Here is a 14,735-nt window from a genome sequence, read left to right as displayed (position 1 = left end):
GAACCTGGATAAAAGGCCTGGGATACGTGGAGCTTGCCCGCAGCGGCACATTAGAATGGAGTACAGAACCTGGATAAAAGCCTGATATACGTGGAGCAGGCCCCCGGCAGGACACATCACAATGGAGTACTGAACCTGAATAAAAGACCTGAGATACGTGGAGCAGGCCCCCAGCGGCACATCGGAATGGAGTACTGAACCTGGATAAAAGGCCCGAGATACATGGAGCAGGCCCCCCGGCGGCACAACAGAATGGAGTACTGAACATGGATAAAAGACCTGAGATACGTCGAGCAGGCCCGTGGCAGCACATCGGAATGGAGTACAGAACCTGGATAAAAGACCTGAGATACGTGGAGCAGGCCTGCGGCGGTACATCGGAATGGAGTACTAAACCTGGATAAAAGACCTGAGATACGTGGAGCAGGCCCGCAGCGGCACATCGGAATGGAGTACTGAACCTGGATAAAAGGCCTGAGATACGTGGGGCAGGCCTCCGGCGGCACATCAGAATGGAGTACTGAACCTAGATAAAAGACCTGAGATACATGGAGAAGGCCTGCTGCGGCACAACGGAATGGAGTACTGAACCTGGATAAAAGACCTGAGATACATGGAGCAGGCCCGCGGCGGCACATCAGAATGGATTACTGAACCTGTATAAAAGACCTGAGATACGCGGAGCAGGCCCACGGCGGCACATCGGAATGGAGTAGTGAACCTGGACAAAAGGCCTGACATATGTGGAGCAGGACCCCAGGGGCATATCAGAATGGAGTACTGAACCTGGATAAAAGACCTGAGATACATGGAGCAGGCCCCCGGCAGCACATCAGAATGGAGTACTGAACCTAGATCAAAGACCTGAGATACGTGGAGCAGGCCCGCGGCGGCACATCGGAATGGAGTACAGGACCTGGATAAAAGCCTGATATACATGGAGCAGGCCCACGGGGGCACATCAGAATGGAGTACTGAACCTGGATAAAATACCTGAGATACGTGGAGCAGGCCTGCGACGGCACATCAGAATGGAGTACTGAACCTGGATAAAAGGCCTGAGATACGTGGAGCAGGCCCGCGGCGGCACATCGGAATGGAGTAGTGAACCTGGACAAAAGGCCTGACATATGTGGAGCAGGACCCCAGGGGCATATCAGAATGGAGTACTGAACCTGGATAAAAGACCTGAGATACGTGGAGCAGGCCCGCGATGGCACATCAGAATGGTGTACGGAACCTGGATAAAAGGCCTGAGATACGTGGAGCAGGGCTGCAGCGGCACATCGGAATGGAGTACTGAACCTGGTTGGCAAGCATGGACCCAGCATTTTCCTGACATTTGTTTTACATATAGTACAAAAGAATGTCCGGTCCTCCAGCTTCTGGCCAAGATAACTAAAGCATCTGGAGGAAAGTGCGCTACATGCAGCCATCCATGCAGTCCACCCCGGCCAGTGCTCCCAACCTAGCCCCTTTCCCAAACACTGCGTGCACAAAACACAATACCTCGAAGACTAGTGAGGTTTAAATAGTTCCAATGCACCGGCCGACACTGATCAGAGCATTTCAGTTCCTTTATTGACTAAAAAAACATGAAAGCCCGCTTTTAACAATCAATCGACTATTGATCATGATCTCCCGATGAAGCACCTGGAAACCGTCATTGCTATCCTTCATAGGGCCTTGAACTGTTCTCCTCTGACCTAGCAGACTGCACACATCATGGCTAATTGGGCACCTTTTCCTCGTCTCCCAGCAAGCTCTCCTGTGTCATTTCACAAGGATGTCCCAAACACCAATACTGTTCGATATGTATACGGCACTCCCAGCCTCGCTCATCAAAAGCTTCTCAAGCCGCTTTTTATTTTTTTTCACTTTATTTGTAGTGCGCCGGAAGCCGGCAGGCCTCAGGGTGCGACAATTACACGAATCAGACGGACATAAAGAAAGGGGCAATCAAGATCCTAGTGGGCTCAAGAGAGAATTTGGGCAATCCATTTCTTGAAGAGTAGGGATTTCAATGCTCTGCAAGAAAGCCATTGTGTTCTCTTCGAGCCTAGTCAGTGCCAGTGCGTTCCAAAAATTGGCAGCACCAACTGGAAACAATCTACCTAATCCATGTGATCGTTCATATCCTGGGCAGTTGATATCCCTACATATTATCCCCACCAAAAATATTGCCGTACATAGGGTCGTCTGTCTCGCCAAAGGCGATATTTTTGGGGGGGATAATTTGTGGGAGCGGGGGTGTCCCCCGCACATTTAAAAATAATGCAGGGGTATCGGGGGTGTCCCCTGCAGGGTCCATGGCTCAATATTGCCGCAAAAATATGGTGATATTTTTGTATCGTGATATTTCTGTGCGGATATTAACACATGAAACTGCAGTTAATGAGTTGAAGGAGCAAAGTGATCTGCTCGGGGTGTAACGGGAGATTAAGGACTTTAGGTAGGGGGAGAGGTCCCGAAAAGACAGCGATGTTCAAGGGCGCCCACTTTAAAGTTGATACGTTCCCACACGGGCAACCAATGGAGATCTCTCCTGTGATTGGAGATAGGATCTCTTCTTGGGACTCTCTTAATGATACGCACGGCATTCTTCTGTATACTTTGGCATTTCTTCAGGCAGAGGATGTTGGCACCAGTTAGCAAGGCCCGAGTGATGGTGGCGCGGCATTGCAGTAGTCCAGCCTTGAGAGAATGGTTGCTCGAGCGATGGTGGCGCGCCATTGCAGTAGTCCAGCCTTGAGAGAATGGTTGCTCGAGCGATGGTGGCGCGCCATTGCAGTAGTCCAGCCTTGAGAGAATGGTTGCTCGAGTGATGGTGGCGCGGCATTGCAGTAGTCCAGCCTTGAGAAAATGGTTGCCCGAGTGATGGTGGCGCGGCATTGCAGTAGTCCAGCCTTGAGAGAATGGTTGCTCGAGCGATGGTGGCGTGGCATTGCAGTACTCTAGCCTTGAGAGAATGGTTGCTCGAGCGATGGTGGCGCGCCATTGCAGTAGTCCAGCCTTGAGAGAATGGTTGCTCGAGTGATGGTGGCGCGGCATTGCAGTAGTCCAGCCTTGAGAGAATGGTTGCCCGAGCGATGGTGGCGCGGCATTGCAGTAGTCCAGCCTTGAGAGAATGGTTGCTCGAGCGATGGTGGCGCGGCATTGCAGTAGTCCAGCCTTGAGAGAATGGTTGCCCGAGCGATGGTGGCGCGGCATTGCAGTAGTCCAGCCTTGAGAAAATGGTTGCCCGAGCGATGGTGGCGCGGCATTGCAGTAGTCCAGCCTTGAGAGAATGGTTGATCGAGCGATGGTGGCGCGGCATTGCAGTAGTCCAGCCTTGAGAGAATGGTTGCCCGAGCGAAGGTGGCGCGGCATTGCAGTAGTCCAGCCTTGAGAGAATGGTTGCTCGAGCGATGGTGGCGCGGCATTGCAGTAGTCCAGCCTTGAGAGAATGGTTGCCCGAGCGAAGGTGGCGCGGCATTGCAGTAGTCCTGCCTTGAGAGAATTGTTGCTCGCACAACGGTGGCGCAGTTCCTTTCAGTAACAAAAGGCTGGATGTTATTAAGCAGGCGAAGATACTAATTGCTGTTCCTGCTGATTTGGTGAACATAGGCTTCTGCATTCAGGGAGGATTCCAAAAGGATGCCTAGGGTTTTTACCTTACACTTCACTGGAATAGTGCAGTTCTTGATTTTAAATCTTTTATAGTCTGGATTCAGCTTAGAGCGGGCCTGCCAAGAGCCAAAGATGAGGAGTTCAGCTTTGCTGCCGTTAAGGCACATACAATTTGTCATCCAAGACTCAATTAGATCGGTATGCAGTAATAAAATCGCGGCAAAAATGCAATCGTTTGACCTGGTAAAGGTGTACCCTATTATACCATTTAAGGGGAGCAGGGGCTGTGGGGGTGTCCCCACTCTCCTTAAATGGTATAATGGGTCTGGGAGTTGCAGGGGTGTCCCCCGCATACTTTACACGGATTGCGACGGCAAAACCATAGCCTTTTGGCCGCAATTTTTTGTGTAAATGCCCATTTTTGCAGCGATTTTAACACATGGAGCCATTAGATCGTAGGTGCAAAAGACACGGATAGTCTAGTACATGATCACCGTTGACTTCTCGGGCCAGCTGCAAATCGTCAGCGCAGTTCGTAAAGAATGCGCCCGAGTCCTTGAGGCGCGAGCAGAGTGGTCTTAGATACAGGTTAAACAATACTGGGGACAAATCGGCTCCCTGAGGCACGCTGCACTTAATGGGGGCAGAGGATGAAAAAGCATCACCCCAGTGAATTCTGGATAGACGGTTGGAAAGAAAAGATTGGATCCATCGATGGCCTACCTTGAGCAATTGCCCAGATGTTCAAGTGTGTGGAGGAGGAGATTGTGGTCAAGCAGGTCGAAGGTCTGCAGACAAGTTGAGTAAAACTAGTATACCGGTTCTTCCACCATCTATGATGTTCAACATGCGTGTTTGTAGATTGACGAGTGCCGTTACTGTGATGTATGCTTGCCTAAAGCCCGATTGTTCATTATGAAGAACCCCATTCGATTCCACCATCAAATTTCCAGCAAATATTTTTGCATTGAAGAAATGTGCACCGAATGCATTTCTTTTTTCCTAGATGGGGGGGGGACACCAACCCCTAACCCTTTAAAACCCAGCAGAATAACATTAACCCTTTACCCCCCCAAAAACATGCATTAGATGCATATATTTTCGATGCAATTGCATTTGATGGAAATGCATTCAATGCAAAGTCCAGATACCGGTTGCAATCACTGTGGCAGCATTCATGTACTGACTTGATTACTGTCGAGGTGTCCACACTGTGCTATCCTCAAACACAAAAATAAGCCTTGAACGTGCTAAGAAATTCGTTGCCAAGCTCACTTTCGAACAAGCAACAACCGAACTATGTCACCCCAGCTTTGAAGTCCTTACTTTGGCTTTCAGTGTACGAGTCAATCAACAGCCTGCCTAATGTAGAAAGAACCCTCAAAAAGGAAATATCCTAGTTCTCTGACGTGCTCCCAGCATGCCCGGCAACCAGACGGAAAGGCGTGCCCCCCCTCCCAACACCAGCCCCCCAGCCAAGATGCAGAAGGTTTGGGGCAAAAAGACCCCTCCCTCTGCAAGGTCCTCCCAGTGACCACTGGGTCCTGAGCAGGACCACCTGTGCTTCAGGAAGGTACCACAGGACATGCTTGTTCCAAACCACCTCTTTTTCCTGTTAACATTGATTTTTAGAATCTGGACTATTGCACCGATTTTAGGAGGCCACCCCAGTTCTAGTGAACAGGGGAACTCTGAGAGGTTAGCCAAAACCCATTCAGGGTGAACGTGGAGAGCAGTCAAGGCTATTCTCAGGGGACAGCATGAGTGGGGTCAGGGAGCCACAATGAGTCCATACAGTGAAGAGCACAACAATTCAATTTAGACAGGAATCTATAAAAATACACTGATTTATTCTAGGCCTAAGCACACACTAAGAGAATGAAACAAGCAGGTGATAATATCACACAATACTCAATAATATACATTCACTAGGATCTTAAAATGCATTGAATGACTTAAATCAACACAGGAGGTAGGGAAAGTGATGTAGTAAATATGGAACCAAGTCACATGTTATATTCTCTAACTTCAGCAGTCCAGTCCCCAAGAAGAATGGGGCCTTGTGCCCAAAATTCCCAATGCTTCTCCCAGGAATGTATCTGTAGCAGGTAAGTTACTTGTGTTGGCGATTGTTCAAAACAAGAGATACAACAAACTTACTAGGTAAGTAAAATGTGTTCTTATCTTTCAGATGACACTACCCAGGTCCAACGGTCAAAAGGCAGTGGAATGGAATGTGAGGACAGAGGCTTGTTCTCAATGTTATCCTATGGGGGACAAGGGGAGACAAATGCTTTGCATTTTCTTACCCACCCAACTGAGATTTTCCCAGGTACCTGCATGGGTCGACTGGGGTTCGCTGGAGGTTGGAGGTCCCGCTGTCGGTTCCAGTGAGAGGTGCCCAGGAGCTGCGGGTGCAAGTATTCGTCCAGTCGGGTCCAGGAGCAGAGTGAAACTATGGCGATGGAGAAATACAGGATTCCCAATGAAGCCTTCTAAAGGACTCTTCCACAGGACGGGGAAGGTGAGTTGCACCGACGGCCACTGCACACAGACGACGACAGGCGTCCTTCCAGGTTGTAGACATCCTTCCGGGCCACAATCCCTTGAAGCTGGGAAGCCGAAATCCAGCAGGGAGGCGTCTTATACCACACGCTGGAGACCACCAAAGTTCCAGGTGCGGAGTGGCAATAGATCTAGCAAGGTAGTCCACCGGAGTGCTGGTCAGTCCACTGGGTGGTCCAGGGACACTTCCAAAGGCTCAGGGTGGCTGGATCCTCAAGAACACATTGAGACTGGTTGGCCCCACCAGTCCAGGGATGGAAGCACCGCACAGGGCCTTCGCAGATCAGGTCCTCCAACTGGGCTTCACTGGGCTTGACGCTGGAAGGGATGCCAGGCTTCTTCAGTCGGCTGTTCATCTACAGGGGGTTCTTGGCTCCAATGCGGATGTGAAGAAATGGCTGTAGGAGTCCTCTTCTTATTCAAAGTCCAGCCTAGAAGCACGTCCAAGTTCACCAATCGTAAGGATCTACACGATTCAAACAGCCAGTAGTTGTCCAATCAGGGACAACTATTGGTTTCACTCATGCCGCTCTATGGCACCACAGATGTGGAGTGGGGCAAGTCAGTCCCACCCAGTTCCTAGGCAAAAAACACACACACACACCCCCGCACCCCCCCCATTCACCCACCCACCCACCAGCCCGCGTAAGCTGCAGCTTTCCCAGGCAAGTGCCTGACCTTATATGATGTTCCCTGACCTGGCAAGGCAGGAAGGCGGCCAAACAACAAAATAGCCAAATAACAAGCGAAAATCTTGTTACGTGGCAATTTTAGGCCACTAGCCACATTTAGTAGCCATACACGATAAACGTGAATGTGCAAACTAGAAACAAAACAAAAATGGTAAAAATAGAATTGCTGCCACCAGCTCGTCTTTAGGCACATATAAAAGTAACCAAAAATCCCTAGTTTTTAAAAAAGCTACGGTGATAGAAAAGTATCCTCATTGCACTGCATAGTAAGATGCTGTGTGCAAGGTTACCAAGTTACAAAAAGTAAAAGATAGAAACGTGTACTGATAGTCTGATCCGTTTCCCCATCACAAAATAGCACAAGGCGGGGGAAGGGAAGCTGAACACTTAACTACTCCTCAAAAAGTCAAGACAGGATCAAAAACAAAGCAAAAGGATTGGGGTTCCATAGAAACTATGGAGGGGAAAGTTGCCAAAAGAGAAACCTTTCCTAAGAGACTCCAAAAGGCAGCAGCAAGGGTATGCTGCCTTCTGATCCCTGTGTTTCCCGATCCTTGCACGCTAAGGCAACTTCTGCAGCGTTTAATGTATTGCAAAGACCCTACATGCGACCAATCATATGTTAACTAGACTCCGGCCTTCTCCGGGGCTTTTAATGCATGGTGTATGAAAGGAAGGAGAGAAAAGTGGACTGGATTACCTTTGATTCTAGGCAACTGCTCCACTCCTTCATCAGGTTAACATGCTGCACAGCTGAGCTTGCTTCGTGGGTTTTAATTTGCTGATTTGTCCCCTGAGAAATGGAAACAAATGAACATGTTTTACCTTAATGAAATGCACTTGGAAATTGAGAACACCCTGGAGGAGGAGCACGCAGCACTGCACAGTTGGAGCAAGCAGTGTGCATAATTTAGATGAGCGTGCACAGGGTCTGCATCTAGCAGACTCGGCAATGTGAACAGATAGGTTGGTGCTCCGTGCAGCGGGCGGACCGCTGAATAGAAACGTATCGATACCCGTCAAAGGAGATGATCCAATCGTTGCACTGTTATCATGTTACGTTGTGATTCCAGGGCAAGGGACATGCAATCCCACCTCCCAATTCCTCAACGGCAACAGTGACATCGTACACTGACACTCTAGCAAGAGCGTGGTCTCCAGAAAGCGAGCTGAGCAGCCTCCAACCATGCTCCTACGCTCTGGAACAAGACTTTCCCTGCCCCACAGACTCCACCCTTTTGTCTGACATGTCAGGGGAAGTCTCATGGCCCACCTTCCCCAGCCATGTCCACACAAGCCGACCAATGCAGAGAGCTTGACCCACCCCTGCCACGCCGCCCTCCAAACACTGAATGACCAACACTCTTCCGCCTGCCCAGTTGCTACAAGCATTCGCGACCCCTTCACTTGGTGCTCTATTTCCTCTTCCCTAGTGCACGAGCTGTCTCAGCAAACCTCCCTCTGAAGATGCAGATAAATTACCCTGATCCAGCATTCTGGACTCCTGCCTTGTCAAAATACTGTGCAATTGTGATTGAAGCCGGTGGCCATGTAACTATTTACGCCCATGTGTTCATGCCTGTATATAAGCGTTCCCCTTGCTATGTAACCTCGGGTTCTCCCACAGGGTCTGGCTATGCGGAGCACCCGGTGCCTTCGGGGGCTAAACAGAATACAGGATTGTGTGCATCCCATTGCGGGCCCCTAGGGTCTTCTCCGCTGTGTTTATGTGTTGGAGTATCAGGTGAGCTGCAGGGTAACAGCTCTGGACACTTGAAAAGCTCTTGTCTGTTCTAGGTGTCAAGGGCAAGGCTCGATAAAAGTGAACCCCCCCCGGCCCTCCAGGTGGAGAGGTCTCCCCCATACAGACTCCAGCCAGATAGAGGAACGCCTCCACCCTAAAATTTCACAGCACCTTTCATGGATCCATCAACCACCTGCTCAGACCCCATACAGACTCCAGCCAGATAGAGGAACTCCTCCACCCTACAATTTCACTGAACCTTTCGTGGATCCATCAACCACCTGCTCAGACCCCATACAGACTCCAGCCACATAGAGGAACGCCTCGACCCTACAATTTCACAGCACCTTTTGTGGATCCTTCAACCACTTGCCAAAACCCTATACAGACACCAGCCAGATAGAGGAACGCCTCCACCCTACAGTTTAAATGCACCTTTCGTGGACACATCAACCACCTGCTGTTACACTACATACCAGGACTATTTGCATATGATGATAATGGAGAGGGCTGTTTCCTCAAGACCCTGTTTCTGTTAGAATAGGCGTGCAGCTCCCAGAATAAAACTGCAGTCTTTAATTAACACTGCACACGCCACAGAGCTTCACGCACAGCGAACGCAAGAAAACTGCACACCAAGGGTCTAGGTTTTTTTTTTAAAGTGGGAATTGCATGTAGGGGAACTTCTAAGTTTGCACTTTTTGTGCAGTTTTGGTTACTTGCACTATTAAATGCAAAAAACCAAGCCTGGTCGAAACAGGCCAACACCTTTAATTTGCATGTGGTAGTGACAATGCAGGGTCTCCAACACTTCACACTCGCGTTGGGCATGTGCTCGAGGCTACTATGGAAGGTGCCTGCTTTTAACAGGTGCTAAAAACAGGCGGATTCCACAGGAAGCTAATGGTATTCCGCCAGCATGACAAAGACAATACCCAGAAAAGAGCACATCTCGGCAACTAGAAAATACTGTAAATGGCTCTCCATACAAGAAAAAAATTGACTTGAAAACAAACTCTCTGCCTCACCCATAAAGCATTGAACCACCATGTCCCAGCACCTCCGGCTTAGTGGTACCTAGATACAACCTCAAAAGAGCAGGCAGCTCCAGCTTCCCAGTCCTTGCCTCCCCACTATGGAATACTCTTCCACAGGACATCAAATCCATCCAAACTTTCAAGAAATTTAGAAGTAGTGTCATCACCTGGTTACTTAACAAGAACTAAATATCTTCTCTCAGCCTAGCCCCTAGTCATGACTGTACTTATGCCAGGACTAGTGCAAGAATTGAAATTCTCACTGCAAGTATCTAAATCATGCACTTCATATGTTTTGCCCTACTCTGTTTATATCTTATGTCCATATCTTATGTCCTATGCAATCTTTGTATGCTCTGTAACGTATAACCATCCTTTATGTCCTATGCAATCTTTGTATGCACTGTAACGTATAACCATCCTTGATGTCCAATGCAATCTTTGTATGCTCTGTAACGTCAAACCATCCTTTATGTCCTATACAATCTTTGTATGCTCTGTAACGTATAACCATCCTTTATGTCCTATGTAATCTTTGTATGCTCTGTAACGTATAACCATCCTTTATGTCCAATTCTATCTTTGTATGCTCTGTAACGTACAGCCATCCTTTATGTCCTATGCAATCTTTGTATGTAACGTATAACCATTCTTTATGTCCTATGCAATCTTTGTATGCTCTGTAATGTATAACCATCCATTATGTCCTACGCAATCTTTGTATGCACTGTAACATATAACCATCATTTATGTCCAATGCAATCTTTGTATGCTCTGTAATGTATAACCATCCTTTGTCTGTCCTATGCAATCTTTGTATGCTCTGTAACGTATAAGCATCCTTTATGTCTGTCCTATGAAATCTTTGTATGCTCTGTAATGTATAACCATCCTTTATGTCCAATGCAATCTTTGTATGCTCTGTAACGTATAACCATCCATTATGTCCTATGCAATCTTTGTATGCTCTGTAACGAATAACCATCCTTTATGTCCTATGCAATCTTTGTATGCACTGTAACGAATAACCATCCTTTATGTCCAATGCAATCTTTGTATGCTCTGTAACATATAACCATCCTTTATGTCTGTCCTATGCAATCTTTGTATGCTCTGTAATGTATAACCATCCATTATGTCCTATGCAATCTTTGTATGCTCTGTAACGAATAACCATCCTTTATGTCCTATGCAATCTTTGTATGCTCTGTAACGTATAACCATCCATTATGTCCTATGCAATCTTTGTATGCTCTGTAACGAATAACCATCCTTTATATCTGTCCTATGCAATCTTTGTATGCTCTGTAATGTATAACCATCCATTATGTCCTATGCAATCTTTGTATGCTCTGTAACGAATAACCATCCTTTATGTCCTATGCAATCTTTGTATGCACTGTAACGTATAACCATCCTTTATGTCCAATGCAATCTTTGTATGCTCTGTAACGTATAACCATCCTTTATGTCTGTCCTATGCAATCTTTGTATGCTCCGTAACGAATAACCATCCTTTATGTCCTATGCAATCTTTGTATGCACTGTAACATATAACCATCCTTTATGTCCAATGCAATCTTTGTATGCTCTAACGTATAACCATCCTTTATGTCCTATGCAATCTTTGTATGCTCTGTAACGTATAATCATCCTTTATGTCCAATGCAATCTTTGTATGCTCTGTAACGTATAACCATCCTTTATGTCCTATGCAATCTTTGTATGCTCTGTAACGTATAATCATCCTTTATGTCCAATGCAATCTTTGTATGCTCTGTAACGTATAACCATCCTTTATGTCCTATGCAATCTTTGTATGTAACGTATAACCATCCTTTATGTCCTATGCAATCTTTGTATGCTCTGTAACGTATAACCATCCTTTATGTCCAATGCAATCTTTGTATGCTCTGTAATGTATAACCATCCTTTATGTCCTATGCAATCTTTGTATGCACTGTAACGTATAACCATCCTTTATGCCCTATGCAATCTTTGTATGCTCTGTAACGTATAACCATTCTTTATGTCTGTCCTATGCAATCTTTGTATGCTCTGTAACAAATAACCATCCTTTATGTCCTATGCAATCTTTGTATGCTCTGTAACGAATAACCATCCTTTATGTCCTATGCAATCTTTGTATGCACTGTAACATATAACCATCCTTTATGTCCAATGCAATCTTTGTATGCTCTGTAATGTATAACCATCCTTTATGTCCAATGCAATCTTTGTATGCTCTGTAACGTATAACCATCCTTTATGTCTGTCCTATGCAATCTCTGTATGCTCTGTAATGTATAACCATCCATTATGTCCTATGCAATCTTTGTATGCTGTGTAACGAATAACCATCCTTTATGTCCTATGCAATCTTTGTATGCACTGTAACGTATAACCATCCTTTATGTCCAATGCAATCTTTGTATGCTCTGTAACGTATAACCATCCTTTATGTCTGTCCTATGCAATCTTTGTATGCTCTGTAATTTATAACCATCCATTATGTCCTATGCAATTTTTGTATGCTCTGTAACGTATAATCATCCTTTATGTCCTATGCAATCTTTGTATGCACTGTAACGTATAACTATCCTTTATGTCCAATGCAATCTTTGTATGCTCTATAACGTATAACCATCCTTTATGTCTGTCCTATGCAATCTTTGTATGCTCTGTAATGTATAACCATCCATTATGTCCTATGCAATCTTTGTATGCTCTGTAACGTATAACCATCCTTTATGTCCAATGCAATCTTTGTATGCTCTGTAACGTATAACCATCCTTTAGGTCTGTCCTATGCAATCTTTGTATGCTCTGTAACATATAACCATCCTTTATGTCCTATGCAATCTTTGTATGCTCTGTAACGTATAACCATCCTTTAGGCCTGTCCTATGCAATCTTTGTATGCTCTGTAACCTATAACCACCCTTTATGTCGGTCATATGCAATCTTTGTATGCTCTGTAACGTATAACCATCCTTTATGTCCTATGCAATCTTTGTATGCTCTGTAACGTATAACCATCCTTTATGTCCTATGCAATCTTTGTATGCTCTGTAACGTAAAACCATCCTTTATGTCCTATGCAATCTTTGTATGCTCTGTAACGTATAACCATCCTTTATGTCCTATGCAATCTTTGTATGCTCTGTAACCTATAACCACCCTTTATGTCGGTCATATGCAATCTTTGTATGCTCAGTAACGTATAACCATCCTTTATGTCCTATGCAATCTTTGTATGCTCTGTAACGTATAACCATCCTTTATGTCCTATGCAATCTTTGTATGCTCTGTAACGTAAAACCATCCTTTATGTCCTATGCAATCTTTGTATGCTCTGTAACGTATAACCATCCTTTATGTCCTATGCAATCTTTGTATGCTCTGTAACGTATAACTATCCTTTATGTCCAATTCAATCTTTGTATGCTCTGTAAAATATAACCATCCTTTATGTCCTATGCAATCTTTGTATGCTCTGTAACGTATAACCATCCTTTATGTCCTATGCAATCTTTGTATGCTCTGTAACGTAAAACCATCCTTTATGTCCTATGCACACGTAGGCAGGAAAGCATTCGGATGTAGGCGGGGCAGGCAGAAATGGCAAATTCAGTTCTGTGCCCAACCTACCCCCAGCCAAAGCGGCAAAAAGGCTTGAGTCTGCAAATGGGTGCCAAACAAGGTGTGCATCTTCTCACAACTGTTAACACTCCAGGGACTTGGAGAAGGAGAGTCAAATACTTTTCAATAGAATTGGGGCTAAAATAAACTGTGCCTAATCCACAGGAATAGATCTGCCCCGCCACAGCTTTATAAAAAGGTCTATGGCGTGTCACTGGGCATAGGTGGATGGGCTAATCACAAACATCTGTGACAGAGTGTGTGTGTGTCTAAGAGAGAGAGAGATATGCACACAGGCCAAAGTGCTTGAGGAGAGACATTTTTAGAGTATTGATATGTTATTCCTAAGGCAACAGCTCCCTCTAGTGGTGACAACAGGTGAAGCGGGCAGCCTCTACTGCACATTACTGCATCAGACAAACACACATTTGGCCTTTTATTATATTGTATGATATCAGCAAGGCAAAGCTTCATACTTTTTCTGTTATTCGCATACGAGCCTGCCTCAGCACATTCCCTTTGTTGCACCATTTAGGCGCAATCGCCACAAGACAGCAAACCACAGGAGTGCTAGGTGTAACGGGCAGTTCTGTAATGATGCGGCATGTGCCGCTTGCTTCACGTGACCCATAGAGCAACCTCCTCTTAATTCGGGTTACATTTTGCACTGGATTGCCTTTAAACATCAGGAAATTAATAACGCAGCCCTTCTCTGTGATATTCAGCTGGCACCTGCACCCAAAGGTCCGTGCTGCAGAATATGGCAAGAGGCTGAAGAGTGCTGGTGAGATTGAAGGCGATAGCGGCACACCGCCAGAGATCCAATAGTGCCCGGTGTCATGACAACAGTGCTTGGTGCAGACACAAGGCTTGACACAGTTCAGAGAATCCAGTAAGGGCATGCTGTCACCATCAGCGGAGCATAAGTGATTACGTGGTTTGCACATGCACCACTTTTTCTTGATGTTGATGTCTATACCCCACCTCATTGGCACACTAAGATCCAACCAACCCTAAAACCCCAGCAGTTTATTGCACTGGTGTTTACACCAAAGGCTCCGTTTTAGTTTTGCCTACTAGCCACCTCTTAGCCGAAACAGAGCACAGCTAGGAGGGTGATGACATGTGAGGAGGGGCACAGAGTTTGTGGGTGTTGACTGCCCATGGCCATGCTTCCTATGGCCGGTCCCACCCAATACGTGCCACTGCCTGCTCAAAACATACCCTCCTGGGATCTCTTGAGCATGCTCGATCAAGCAGTAACATCAAACCGACTTGCCAGTGTTCTTTCTAAGCAGTCTTCTGAGTGTGAATGGCTTAATTGCAGCTGTAAATGTACAACTGGTGTAATAAAAATGTCTTACTCAAGACTGAATGACTTTATTTACCATCTGTTCCTTGCATGGAAGTTCTGTTAAAAACAAGCGGTGACAAAGCCAATAGTTT

General features: G+C 46.1%; 1 protein-coding gene across 3 annotated transcripts in view; it reads right to left on the bottom strand.

Moving 5' to 3' along the window:
• The window catches only part of TRAF3 (TNF receptor associated factor 3), a 460,451-nt gene that overhangs the window by 79,033 nt on the left and 366,683 nt on the right, over positions 1-14,735 (bottom strand). For all 3 annotated transcript variants that reach the window (XM_069638108.1, XM_069638107.1, XM_069638106.1), the window contains exon 8: positions 7,567-7,659. In XM_069638108.1, coding sequence (XP_069494209.1) covers positions 7,567-7,659 — 93 coding nt within the window. The remainder of the gene's footprint in view (positions 1-7,566; positions 7,660-14,735) is intronic.

This window comes from Ambystoma mexicanum, chromosome 14 (genome assembly GCF_040938575.1).
Source record: "Ambystoma mexicanum isolate Mex_15411 chromosome 14, UKY_AmexF1_1, whole genome shotgun sequence".
Taxonomy (NCBI): Eukaryota; Metazoa; Chordata; class Amphibia; order Caudata; family Ambystomatidae; genus Ambystoma; species Ambystoma mexicanum.
The sequence above is the reverse complement of the archived record's forward strand: the minus strand, read 5'-3'. Positions and strand labels throughout refer to the sequence as shown.